Source organism: Triturus cristatus, chromosome 2_1, assembly GCF_964204655.1.
Source record: "Triturus cristatus chromosome 2_1, aTriCri1.1, whole genome shotgun sequence".
Lineage (NCBI taxonomy): Eukaryota > Metazoa > Chordata > Amphibia > Caudata > Salamandridae > Triturus > Triturus cristatus.
In genome coordinates this window covers 32,649,665-32,663,183 of record NC_140581.1, presented here as the reverse complement: position 1 = coordinate 32,663,183, position 13,519 = coordinate 32,649,665, and the positions used below count along the sequence as shown (strand labels likewise).

General features: G+C 51.9%; 1 protein-coding gene across 7 annotated transcripts in view; it reads right to left on the bottom strand.

Annotated features, from left to right (window-relative positions):
- Window positions 1-13,519, bottom strand: part of LOC146863653 (putative E3 ubiquitin-protein ligase HERC1) — a 1,482,062-nt gene that overhangs the window by 91,752 nt on the left and 1,376,791 nt on the right. For all 7 annotated transcript variants that reach the window (XM_085627737.1, XM_085627739.1, XM_085627735.1 and 4 more), the window contains one exon: window positions 1,541-1,793. In XM_085627737.1, coding sequence (XP_085483863.1) covers window positions 1,541-1,793 — 253 coding nt within the window. The remainder of the gene's footprint in view (window positions 1-1,540; window positions 1,794-13,519) is intronic.

The window sequence follows — 13,519 nt, the reverse complement described above, 5'->3', positions numbered from 1 at the left end:
TGTATCTATGAAGCCGCGCAGAGCCCATGGAACGCCTCCTTAACACACAGTGAGGCAAGGCAGCGACTGCAATGCTTTGTCTTACTCTGTATCTATGAAGCCGCGCAGAGCCCATGGAACGGCTCCTTAACACACAGTGAGGCAAGGCAGCGACTGCAATGCTTTGTCTTACTCTGTATCTATGAAGCCACGCAGAGCCCATGGAACGGCTCCTTAACACACAGTAAGGCAAGGCAGCGACTGCAATGCTTTGTCTTACTCTGTATCTATGAAGCCGCGCAGAGCCCATGGAACGCCTCCTCAACACACAGTAAGGCAAGGCAGCGACTGCAATGCTTTGTCTTACTCTGTATCTATGAAGCTGTGCAGAGCCCATGGAACGCCTCCTTAACACACAGTGAGGCAAGGCAGCGACTGCAATGCTTTGTCTTACTCTGTATCTATGAAGCCACGCAGAGCCCATGGAACGCCTCCTTAACACACAGTGAGGCAAGGCAGCGACTGCAATGCTTTGTCTTACTCTGTATCTATGAAGCCGCGCAGAGCCCATGGAACGGCTCCTTAACACACAGTGAGGCAAGGCAGCGACTGCAATGCTTTGTCTTACTCTGTATCTATGAAGCCACGCAGAGCCCATGGAACGGCTCCTTAACACACAGTAAGGCAAGGCAGCGACTGCAATGCTTTGTCTTACTCTGTATCTATGAAGCTGTGCAGAGCCCATGGAACGCCTCCTTAACACACAGTGAGGCAAGGCAGCGACTGCAATGCTTTGTCTTACTCTGTATCTATGAAGCTGTGCAGAGCCCATGGAACGCCTCCTTAACACACAGTGAGGCAAGGCAGCGACTGCAATGCTTTGTCTTACTCTGTATCTATGAAGCCACGCAGAGCCCATGGAACGCCTCCTTAACACACAGTGAGGCAAGGCAGCGCCTGCAATGCTTTGTCTTACTCCGTATCTATGAAGCCGCGCAGAGCCCATGGAATGGCTCCTTGACGCACAGTGAGGCAAGGCAGCGACTGCAATGCTTTGTCTTACTCCGTATCTATGAAGCCGCGCAGAGCCCATGGAACGGCTCCTTGACGCACAGTGAGGCAAGGCAGCGCCTGCAATGCTTTGTCTTACTCTGTATCTATGAAGCCACGCAGAGCCACGCAGAGCCAAGCAGGGCCACGCAGAGCCACGCAGGGTGGCTTTGCGTCACCTCTTAGATATGTTTCAGAGGTTTCCACTGCCGGAGCGTCAAAGCGACACTGAGGCGGCACAGGCCTCACATAAATAAGCCCCTTGGTGCATGCATAATGGTTGCATAAAGCAACTTCATACATTGCTGGTGATGTCATGGTTTAGAAGGCTGACTGATGGCATTGGAATGTGTGCGGGCTGGTGGTAGTGTGGCGTTGACTTGGGTGGTTTCGTAAGGTTTATGTAACCTTGTTGGCATGGTTGACAGTGACAGGGACATCGATTGATAATGCATTTGCAGCATGGAGTTTTGTCTTGAGTGATTAGCATGCCCAGATCTTACTCTCTTACCACTGTAAAGTTTTCCTCTGTGATTTCGCTGTCTTCTAGATGGAGGATCCCCCGCAGGCACCGATAATATAACAGGTCCACCTCTTCTAGATCCTGGGTGGTCAACGGGATGTTGCAGAGCTGCTTCCACACCCAGGGCGCCAGGTAGAGTTCCAAGGGCTTCTTGGTCCGCATGGCTACACCCATGAGGATGCCCAGAAAGCGAAACTGAAGCATGTGGTCATCAGAAAGAGCAGATGGGTTCAACAGAAACCTGGAGATAAAAAACATTAAATGAAATCTAAATATAGACAAATGCCATAGTAAACACTACTAACTCTGTCTGTCTTCTAAAATGTTGGCATGTATATTGGATTTTGTGCCACTGGTGTCCAAAGGCACCATCCTACTAGGGTTCGGCAAACTGGGCCATGTAATACTCCTTCCGCAGTCACAGGCTTCTCAGATATCTAGCATGGGAGGCAAGAGCTCTGATCTCAACTTATTGTTGGACTAGGCTCTTTCTGCAGGGTAATTCCCAAATGTTTTGCCTTGCTCCTTCATTTTGTTGCTGATCTTGTTTTTCTTGGCCTTAGTAATGCTTGTGTGCTCTCCTTTCAACAGCAGAACGGGCTTACACTCAATTGGCATAATTAACATACTTGAAGTCCATAGTAAAGTGGTACTGTCAGTGCCCAGGGCCTGTAATTTAAATGCTATTAGTGGGCCTGCAGCAGTCACTGTGCCACCCATTTAAGTAGGATTTTTAAATATGTCTCAGGCCTGCTTTTGCAGCCAGTGTGGGCATTTTTAAAATGCCATTTCGACTTGGCAAAATAAACCTTTTGCAAACACAAGGAGATGATGGACAGAGCGCTGAAACTTTTCAGACACTCACCCCAGTCACAGATCTGCCAGACTTAAACCTTCCCTTTTAATGGATATAAGTTACCCCTGGGATAGGCCCTGAAAACAGCCCAGAGGGCAGAATGCAGTGAACATAAAAAGTTGGACATGTACTTTTGACTTCTACATGTCCTGGTAGTAAAACTCTTAAATTAGTTTTTCACCACTGCAAGGCCTGCCCCTTTAATAAAATTGTGGAACAGTTCTGTTTATTGAGGGCCACAATGTAAGTACAGCTTTTCTGCCTACACCCGGCGGCCGGCAGCGTACACAGTAGAGGGCCAGTCGTATACAGCTGTATGCCCACAACCCGGAGTCGGGCAGCCATGCAGAGACCATTTAACAATAAAGAAATCAAGAGAAGTTACTAGCGAAACGCAAGCCAATAAACCCAACCCCCTCTCCAGAATCATGTACTTGCTGCATGTCGAACAGAGTTATATCTCTTGAAGGCCCCTGGTAAGTGTCTCATACTGCAGGGAGGATTTATGCCACCTCAGCGTCTCATGAGAGGAGCAAGCACAAGATCTACAAGTATTTGTGGCAAGTCACTTCCCTAAATTCTACGGAGACAATTCAGATGAAGGGTCCCCAAAAATCAGGGTAGGCAGTTGCTCTGTTCTCCACTGTGAGAGACAGTCACTCCATTGCTAAGGAAAACCAAAGCTTATGTAGCCAGGATGTATGGTACGGGATGCTCTTGGATCCCTAGAGCGTGAGGATCACTTGGCGCGCAGCATTTAACGCTAAGACCATCTGCCAGCCCTGCAGCGAGCGCAAAGGGAAAGTCAGGGGATTCGGCAACCCAAGTAGAGTGTATGTTGGGAAGCGTAGTGTCAAACGCTAAGTCAATGTCATCTAAGACCTGATCCCAGAATCTGGACAGTTTGGGGCAGTGCCACAGGAGATGAAGGAGTGAACCTGTCTGCCCACAGCCCTCCAGCATTTCTCCAAGCGCCCCTTGTTCCGTCTGTGGATACATGCTGGTGTGAGATACCAGTAGGAGGCTATTTTGTAGGCCGCCTCCATACCGCCAATGTTGTGTGTAGTGCGGTGAATTCTATCATAGATGTCAATCCATTCTTTTGAGGAGAGAGTTCCCCAATTCCTCCTAACAGTTTAACTGACCTTTTTTTTTGTGTTTTTTGAGCATACATACTTAATGTTTAATTCATCAAACTGAACAACATTTTCTTTTTTTTTTTTGTATTCAAAAATCTTTTTTTTTTTTTTTTTTTTTTTTTTGGGAAAAACCTTTATTAGCATTTCAACCAATAACAAGTATGGGCCTACAACCCCCCGGGGCCGGCCGCTAAGCAGTCAGAGTAACAGAGATCCAATGTTAACACAGGCAGAACCTCGGGGAGCAGAATCTCCATGCTAATATATCCTCGGCCAGTGAACGGCGCAAGTAGGACACCAGGATTAAGAAGGCTTTTCATTTTATAATAGGGAAAAAACGAACGGATCAGGTGCCAAACAATTTACCAGTAGCGAAAAATGGCAGGCAGAATGACAAACGTAAACAGTAGACGGCAATCTATCGAGTCAAAGGCGCTAAAACAGGAAGTACAGGATGTAGAGGAATATCATGACCAGTGGCGCCTACAGTCCCCTGCCCGAAAGCCCAGAAAACACCCCGGAAATTGTGGCACACATGAAAAGGCAGTGATTCACGACAAAGGAGTTGTACCACACTGATCCCAGAAAAGAAAAACAAAGGAGAATCAGAGAAGAAAAAAGAGGCCATGGAAAAAAGGGGGAAAGACTACAGAATCCCCTACCCCCAACCCCCCACCCCGCACCTCTGCAGATGAGTATGGCCCCCCCCCAGCAGTGTGCCCGTCGCCCTGGAACCAGACCCGAAATATAGAAGAACAGAGAAACGGAAGTAAGAAAAGAACCCCACCAGACGGGGGAGTAGAGAAAGTATTAATAAACTGGAGGAGGGCCTTAAAGACATACCCCCGGCTGCTCCCTCCCGCACGGTAAGTTTTCCCCAAAGCAGACAGTAAGCAGCACAAATTCGACACCGTCAAAGAAAGATGGGGAGCATTATGCACTTATTATACTAATAGCAATGCCATGAGAGCACGCAACCCCTGAGTCCGCCCGTCCACTAGATGACCACCCCGGAAGGATCAGCCTTATCCTTGACCAGTTTTCGCAAATCTGCCCATGCCTACCCCTCGACCCAGCGCCATGTCCAATGTTACAAGGTAAAGGAGTGTCCCAAAACGACCGGGAAGCGACGCACACAGGTGGGGTGGAAGTCTCTGAGTACCAACACAGTTCGCCTCGTGGAGGGACGTCTTTCCCAGTGCTGCCCCAGGATCTGCATAGCACACAAGGTCCAGGAAGACGGAATCAGCCAAAGTAGACAACTGTCGCTTGAATTTGCCCTGGGTCGCCGGAGGCCGTGCACGGGACGAGGCCACCACCTCCCACCCAGGTCCAATACCTCCGGAACAGAGCAGACCCACAGCCAGCCGTTCACACGATAACATACTGTCCGGAGTGTCCAGCTGTTCACTAATCTCAGGGGTGGCTGCGACATTGTCCTCCTGTGTGCAGTGTGGGAGGTCCCTGTGTACCTGAGGACAGACAGGCCGCAACTGCCCCAACGCGGATGCCACACCATCGAGCCTACACCCCAAGACCCCGACGCCATGAACCAAGGAGGAATGAAGGGCACTGAGAGCCTCGAGGAGGTCGCCGTACCCCAGCACAGCTCTCTGCGATCGCTCCGCCACACTCCCAAAAGTCACACACTCCCAATCTTGCTGTGGCCCGGTGGACAGGATGGTAGGCTTCATCACAACAAGATGGCCGCCGGGTAGGCCCGACCCGTACTGGGACCGGGACCCAGGGACCAACGCCTCAAGGTCCACGTCGCTGGAAACAGGGTGCCGGGGACAGGCAGAAGTTTATCCGTTGCGTGGTCACGGGCAACAGTCGTCCCCACCACGGACCAGCGCCCGCGAAAATCCGGGAGCAGCCCGCAAAAATCAGGGCGCGTTACAGGCGGCGTCCGGGCAGCTCACCGTCAAAGGCAGGGGCAATCCCCGGAGAATCTTAGAAGTGCCACCCCGGGCATGCACTCGGTCCGCTACGCTGAGCGGTAGGAACGACCACGGCGAAATGTAGGCCGAGGTCTGCACCGCTCCGGTGGTCCGACTCCACCCAATCACCACAGGCCGCTGTTGTTGAACTGCCACCCGGCCAAGGCGTCCACTCGAGGTCCCGGCTCCAGGGCTGCACGGGCCGCAAATTTCAAATGCCCATTTCTCCGGCGGTATCGCCGCCAGAAACTTCGGAGTCACACGATCGGGTGCCACTCTCGTTCACAAACACGAGCGCATAGCGCCGGCTGAGGATCTCATGCAGGATATCCGTGCGGGATGCGGAGGTTCACGGAGCCGGGAGTCTACGCTGCCGTCCCGGTCGCCATCTTGGCTCCTCCTCTCAAAAACCTTTATTGATCGTTCAGCATGTACACTGCTATTCAGCCAACAACCCGGAGGCAGGCAGCTTGATTACGTAGCGGCGCATCGCTCGAGCTGATCTAAGCCGTACATTGAAGCAGAGTACCCAAAGCAGTGTGTTTCGTATTTTGCAACAACAACAACTGTAAACAATAGTCGAGGAATAGCGACATACTTAAAGGATCGATATCCCTACATTCACCGCCCCGTGTCCATGTGGCACGTCCAGGTATAGCGCAGTCTAGCCGCTAGAGCCCCTGTGACAAAGGTAGCACCCTCTTCTCTCGCACGCCCCCCGACACAGCCCACCATCCCAAAAGCGCTGCAGCATCAGTCATCCCGCACACTTCCTCTGTCATGTCCCGGCACTCCCGCCCTCGCCAGCCAGTCCACCAACGGCTGCCATATGTCTAAAGGTCGCGAACGCTGCGGCATCTGGTCCCAGTAAGCGGTGAGTTGCTCCCTACAGTATACCGCTAATTTCACCCAGCCCGAGATTGTCGGCGGAGCCTTCTTCTTCCAGTGTATCGCCAATTGACGCTTGGCAAGCAATAGAAGGAGGGCCACAAGTCGTCGCGACGCACCAGGTATATTTTTGACAAATCCCAGGAGGGCCACCAGTGGGTCTGGAGCAATAACCATGCCCACTATCTCCCCTACGCCAGAAAAGACTGCATCCCAGAATCCACGTATTGATCCGCAGGTCCATACAAGATGATAGAACGCAGCCTCCCTTGCGCCACATCTCCAACACTGCGTGTCAGCCTGTAATCCCATTTTAAAAAGCTGCACGGGTGTACGGTACGTCCTGTGCAAGTAGTTAAAGTGGATCAGCCGCAGTCTATAGTTAGGTGACAGTTGTTCAAGCTGGGAGCAACAAAATTCCCACTGTTTCTCTGTGATTTGTATGCCTGCGTCATCCTCCCACAGAGCTCTGGAATCCACGTGCGCAACAGGTGTTGCATTTTGTGTAACCCTATAGATGCGTGTGATCAGTTTACGCGGGGAGGAGTTCGATAGTACGTCTTCCAAAGCCGCCAGCGTCGGCGGGGCCTCTGGGAACGTAGGATATCTATGCTTGCAGGCTGACCGCAACTGATAGTACAGTAGCAGTTCCGATGCCGACGGTTCAGACGCTGCAACCAAATTCTTCACGTCGAGGAAAGTGTCGTCCGGGTACAAGTCCCCTGCCACCTTTAGGCCGCAATCATGAGCCGTCGCACCACCGCCGCGTCCGTCAGCGGACTCAGCAGGGGGTTGCCATCCAACGGCATGCTCGGGGCGTAGAAGTCCGACACGCCCGCGCGTTTCGCAATGCTCGACCAAGCCTATCGCACCATCTCCACGGTGTCAATGTCTTCCCAAGGTAGTTTATATCTCTGGTACACCGCTGTCCATAATGGGCAGGGTGCCGCTACGTCCGTTTCTATCGCCACATGAGGCTGGTAGGGAATTGGGTGATGCCAATAATGCAAGTATTGTGCCTGCACGCTGTATGCATACAGCTCAAAGTCTGGGGCAGCTAGGCCCCCCTGCCGGAAGGGAAGTGTAAGGAGGTTCCATGCGACTCTAGGTTGCTTGCCCGCCCAAACTAGTTCGATCATGGCCGAGCGGAGTCGGCGAAAGAACGCCTTTGTTAGTGGCACAGGGATATTAACGAATAGATATAAGAATTTAGGCACAACAACCATTTTGGCGATAGCAATGCGGCCTAACAAAGAGAGCGGCAGTGTTTTCCATCTCTTCACTTTGCTCTCCAGCCACTCCATGGCCATCCCAAAATTCGACAGCCATATGTCCTGGACTGAGCGGCTCATCTGTATACCAAGATACTTGACCTCGTCCGCGACCCACTTGATCGGATATTCAGTGTGACACACGGCCGTGCCATTCGTCAACGGCAACATCACCGACTTTGACCAATTTATATCGATGCCGGTTAGGCCACTATAGCGTATCACCTCTCTCATCAACGGATCAAAGTTCTCAGCCGGGTTCATCATGTAGATGGTGATATCGTCAGCATACATCGATATGAGTAGACCGTGCGATGTAAATCCGATGCTACGCTGAGTATGGTGTTGTCTCATGCGAGCTGCCAGTGGTTCCGTAGCGATAGCAAAGAGAAGCGGCGAGAGTGGGCACCCCTGCCGAGTTCCTCTAGTTATGGAGATGGGTGCAGACGTCTGACCATTCACCAGCACCCTGGCCGTCGGGTCATTGTAAAGTATGCCAATTCGCCTGGCAAATGGCAGGCTGAACCCCATTCGGGTAAACAGCGTCCGCAAGAACTTCCACTCAAGGGAGTCAAATGCCTTGGTCGCATCCAGTAACGCCGCCGCGGCCTGCACCCTGGGGTCTAGATAGTGCAGGAGCCCAAACAGCACCCTTAGGTTATGTGAGGTGGACCTCCCCATTACAAAACCCGACTGATCAGTTAGCGCTATCTGCGGCATCATAAATTTTAATCGGTCAGAGAGCAGTTTCGCGTAAATTTTGGCATCAAGGTTTATCAGGGAAAGTGGACGATAAGAGTCCGGGCTTATAGGGTCTTTTCCAGGTTTGAGTAGCGTGATAATCAACGCTTCACGCATTGACTGGGGGAGGATGCCTGTTTCCATCGCCTCCTCATATACCTTGTGTAATCTCGGGACCAGGATGTCTGCATATTCTTTATAGAAGGCCGCCGTCAGCCCGTCAGGGCCCGGTGCCTTGCAAGGTGGCAAACTGGCTATTATCGTCCGTATGTCGTCCGGCTCAAACGGTAAATCCATATATTGTCTGGCACTGTCATTGAACCATGCCAAAGCGATGGTATCGAGGTATTCGGAGAGCACCTTGTCCTCCGGCGACACCCTCGAGGTGTATAATTCCCTATAGTAGTCCGTCATGGCAGCCAGTATATCCGGCGGCTCCCTCACAACTCTGCCCTCTGCGCTCTGTAGTGCCAGGATATGGTCCAACCCTCGCGGCGCTCGCAGCAGGTTCGCTAGCGTGCGGCCGGCTCGATCACCTTCACCATACCGTCTGGCCTGACAGTCTTTAGACAAATAAGCGACTTCTCTGTCCGCCTCCTCCTGATACCTAGTAAGCTTCGATCGAAACGCAGCACGGACGCTATCCGACGGCGCAGCGAGCAATGCAGACTCAAGTTGCGCAAGCTCAGTTTCTAAAGTGCGCAATGTGTTTCTTATGGATCTCAGAACTCCTGTTTTTAGCGACATGCAGTACCCTCTCGTCACCACCTTACAGGCCTCCCATAGCGTGCCCGGTGAATTCACCGTGCCCTCGTTAATCTCGAAGTACTCCTCCAGCTTTTCGCGGAGTTCCTGCTGAAATACCTGGTCTCGCAGCGCCCGGGAGAGAAACCGCCAGCTAAACGGTTTGATATATTGGGATGGGGTGGACACGGACAGGCACACCGGGGCGTGGTCGGACAGCGACCGCGGCAGGTGCTCCACCTCTAGTACTGAGGTGTGTAAATCTCTAGAGAGCAGCCAGTAGTCCAGCCTGGACCAGGCAGCTCTATGCGTTGTTATGCATGTACCCACGCGGTCCCCGGGGTGCAGTAGCCTCCAGGAGTCCACCAGCTCCGCATCTTGTAGAATACAGCCCAGCGCCTCCGACGCTCTAGGATGATGCTCCCTAGCCACGCCCTGTCGATCCATAGTGTCCGATAAAACAACATTGAAGTCCCCCCCCCCCCCACAGTAAGGTCGCCGGGCCACGAGTCTGCACCTTATGCCACAAATTCCAGTAAAAGTCTGGGTTATCATCATTTGGACCGTACACGTTCACCAGCACCATTCTCATGCTGCACAGCGACCCCACAAGCAGTATGTATCTGCCTTCAGCGTCCCTGATTTCCTCGTGCGTGGTCCAATGAAGACCTTTTCTAATCAGTATCGCCACACCTCTGGAGTAATTAGAATACGATGCGTGGATTATCTCTCCCCATCTATTACGCCTGAGCAGCTGCGCAGCATTGGAGGTCAGACTGATACTCCTGAGGCGGAAAGCCGGGAGCACGATTCTTGTGTGTTTTTAAAATTTGAGTGTCACATTATTCTCTGTATTTTTAATCACTCACCCTCTGCTCCCTTCAAAGCTGTAGCTTGCAGACTTCACTCGCCCTGACTACGCCGCGCAGCGGATTTAGCGTTGCCACGGTTGCTAGTACCGGGACACTCTTGGCGCCATTTCCGGCGCTTGCCGTGACCACGCCCCTTTTCGAGGCCACGCCCCCTTCCGAGCCCTTTAAAGGCGCGGACTACGAACGCCTGGGCAGATAGACTGATACTCCTGAGGCGGAAAGCCGGGAGCACGATTCTTGTGTGTTTTTAAAATTTGAGTGTCACATTATTCTCTGTATTTTTAACCACTCACCCTCTGCTCCCTTCAAAGCTGTAGCTTGCAGACTTCACTCGCCCTGACTACGCCGCGCAGCGGATTTAGCGTTGCCACGGTTGCTAGTACCGGGACACTCTTGGCGCCATTTCCGGCGATTGCCGTGACCACGCCCCTTTTCAAAGCCACACCCCCCTCCCTCCCAGCCCCCTCCCACAGATCCATAAATCATGTGCAGATTTCGGACGCGCAGCGGGAGCGCCTAAGGCAAGCCCGTCTGCGCCCGTCCGCGGCCGACCGGGGCTAGGGGCACATCACTCTGCTCAAATCATCACTTACACTTCTTCACAACTCCGCAGTCTTCATGGCCCGTGGCTTTGCCCGCCTCCACTTGCTCTCGCATATCTTCACTTGATCTGTTCCCTGTTTTGTTATCTTCCCACCCTCTCGCTCCCCCCATTCCCTTTCATTTTCCCAGAGAAGACGCCAGCCTAGTATCACTTAGGACTCTCTCGGCCTATTATCTTAACACCCGGTCAGCAGTGGCCCACTCACACGAACTGTCGGTGCTGCTGGACCTTCACGCACCTGATCTCCTCTTCCTAACAGAGACTTGGTTTAGTGAGGATTCTCTCCCTACCTTATTGGCCACTCTCCCTGCCCCATACTATGCTCTACGAGCAGATCGTTCCGATGGTAGGACTGGGGGTGGCGTAGCGGTCATTACCCGGGCTGACCTCCCCTTCCAACTTCTATCTTTGCCAGATATTGCCACAACAGAGTACCTTGCCATTCGTACTACATCTACCACTCCCCCTCTTACTTGTGTTCTCACTTACCGTCCCCCACAGTCACCCTTACTTTTTCTTTCTGATTTTCAGGAGGTATTGGCCACACTTACGGTCAATAACTCTTCCATCTTATTACTGGGAGACTTTAACTTTTGGCCTTCAGACCCAGCGGAATGTCCGTCCTCAAGAGAGTTCTCAGATACACTTCAATCCCTCAATTTTGTATCACACATTCATTCTCCTACTCACGTCAAAGGACATATCTTAGATCAGATTTGGTCCTTGAACTGTCCGGTAGACTCTCTGTCCATCTTACCTTGCACCTGGTCCGACCATCACCTGATTTCGTTTACCCTTCCCATCAACCCTACTGTTAGGCCCCCGCTCCCAAAGACTGTTTGGGTCCGCTCATGGAGCCGAGTGGATCCGGAGAATCTATCCGCATTATTAGCCTCCTCCTACCCTACCCTACAAGGCCTATCCACTCTTTCTCAGGCCGTTGCCATTGAACATTGGCTCTCCTCAAGCTGTGATTCCATTGCCCCGCTGAAGCGGGTGACTTCAAAGCGGGAGAAGGATGCCAACTTGTGGTTTAACGAGGATCTTAAGACCATCAAACTAGCGGTACGCCGAGCGTGCCTGGAGGAGGAATTATTCTCCCTTACTCAGATCTGAGTTCACCACTCTCCTGGCTCAATATAAGAAGGCCATTTTGGCTGCAAAAACGGCCTACTTTTCCTCAAAGATTCTTGCAGCTGAGAATCATCCGAGGGAAATTTTCTCGATTGTCCACAATTTGGCATTCTCCGATAGGACATCTCTCAAGCCCTCCCCTTCCCAGGACCTTTGTCACTCTTTAAATAATTTCTTTATCGAGAAGATTGCTATTATTAAAGCCAACATTCCCTCACCCCCCCCGACTTTTGTTGACCCTCAGTGTCCTCCATCTAATGGACAACTCGATGCCTTTCCCCCCCTGACTAAGGAATCCTTGACCTCGATAATTCCCCTTGTTACATCCGGCTCCCCATTGGACACTTGTCCTGCGCACATCCTTCGCCACATTTATACAACTTGTCCAGATCCCCCTCTTCACTTCCTTAACAGTTCCCTTTCCCAGGGGGTTGTAGCCAATCCACTGAAAACAGCTGTTATTGTTCCCATCTTAAAGAAGCCTGGCGCAGACCCTTCGGTCCCCGCCAATTACCGCCCTATCTCCCTCCTACCATTTATGGCTACGGTGCTCGAACGCCATGTTACCAGGTCTTTGAGCACTTTTGTGGAGGAGTATGGGGTCTTGGCTCCTCGCCAGGCCGGCTTCCGCCCCGCACACTCTACGGAGTCCATAGTACTCTCGGTCCTTGACAACCTCAGGGAGGGAATGGATACCAACCAGCCCCAGGCTTTGGTTCTCCTCGATCTCTCAGCCGCCTTTGACACGGTTGACCATACCATCTTACTTTCCCGTGTCGGGGCGGCGGGGATCGGGGGTACCGCTCTGGTATGGTATCCTCCTTCCTGAGGGACCGCACCCAGGCTGTTCGCCTGGGTGACTTTTCTGCGGCCTTCCGGAAAGTTCAGTGCAGGGTTCCCCAAGGTTCCTCCCTTTCACCTCTTTTGTTTAACCTTTATATTGCCCCCCTTATTTTTTCATTGCAGCAAATGGAGGTCAGCGTATACAATTATGCGGATGACCTCCAACTTGTTTTCAATCTGTCTTCTTCCTCTGCTTCCATCTCAAATTTCCAGTCTATTATGATTTTTATCCAGGACTGGATGAACTACAACCACTTGAAACTTAACCCGGATAAGACCGAGCTGGTGTTGACGGGTGGTTGCTCCAGTCCCTGGTCTTCGCTTTTTTGGCCCCCTTCCCTAGGTTCTCCCCCGGTCCCTTCTACCTCAGTTAAAACTTTAGGTATCAAACTTAATTCTCAGCTCACTCTTCACTCCCAGGTTAGTTCCGTGGTGTCCTCTTCTTTCCTGTCACTACGCACCATCCGCAAGGTATCCCGCTTTTTTTCCTTCGATGCCTTGAAATTGATCATCTTGGCGATGGTTATTTCCCGCCTGGATTATGGCAACGCCCTATATGCAGGTATACCTGCATATAGTTTAAGGCGTTTGCAGCTGATCCAGAACCAGGCGGCACGGTTGGTGTTCAATCTTCCAAAATCCTACCACGTAACCCCCCTTCTCAAATCCTTACACTGGCTCCCTGTCCGTGAACGCGTCCAGTTTAAGCTTGCTTCTATCATCTTTCAAGCACGACTGGGCGCGGCTCCGGCCTTTATAACATCTGAGATCGTTCCCTATGTTCCAACTAGGGAACTACGCTCATCCACGCAATCCCTGTTGTCAGTCTCCCGTTTCCGGAGGAAGAAATTGGGAGGATCAAAGTTTGCGACCCTTGCCCCAATCCTGTGGAATTCCCTTCCTTTGGAGCTTAGATCTCTAACTCTTTACCCTCA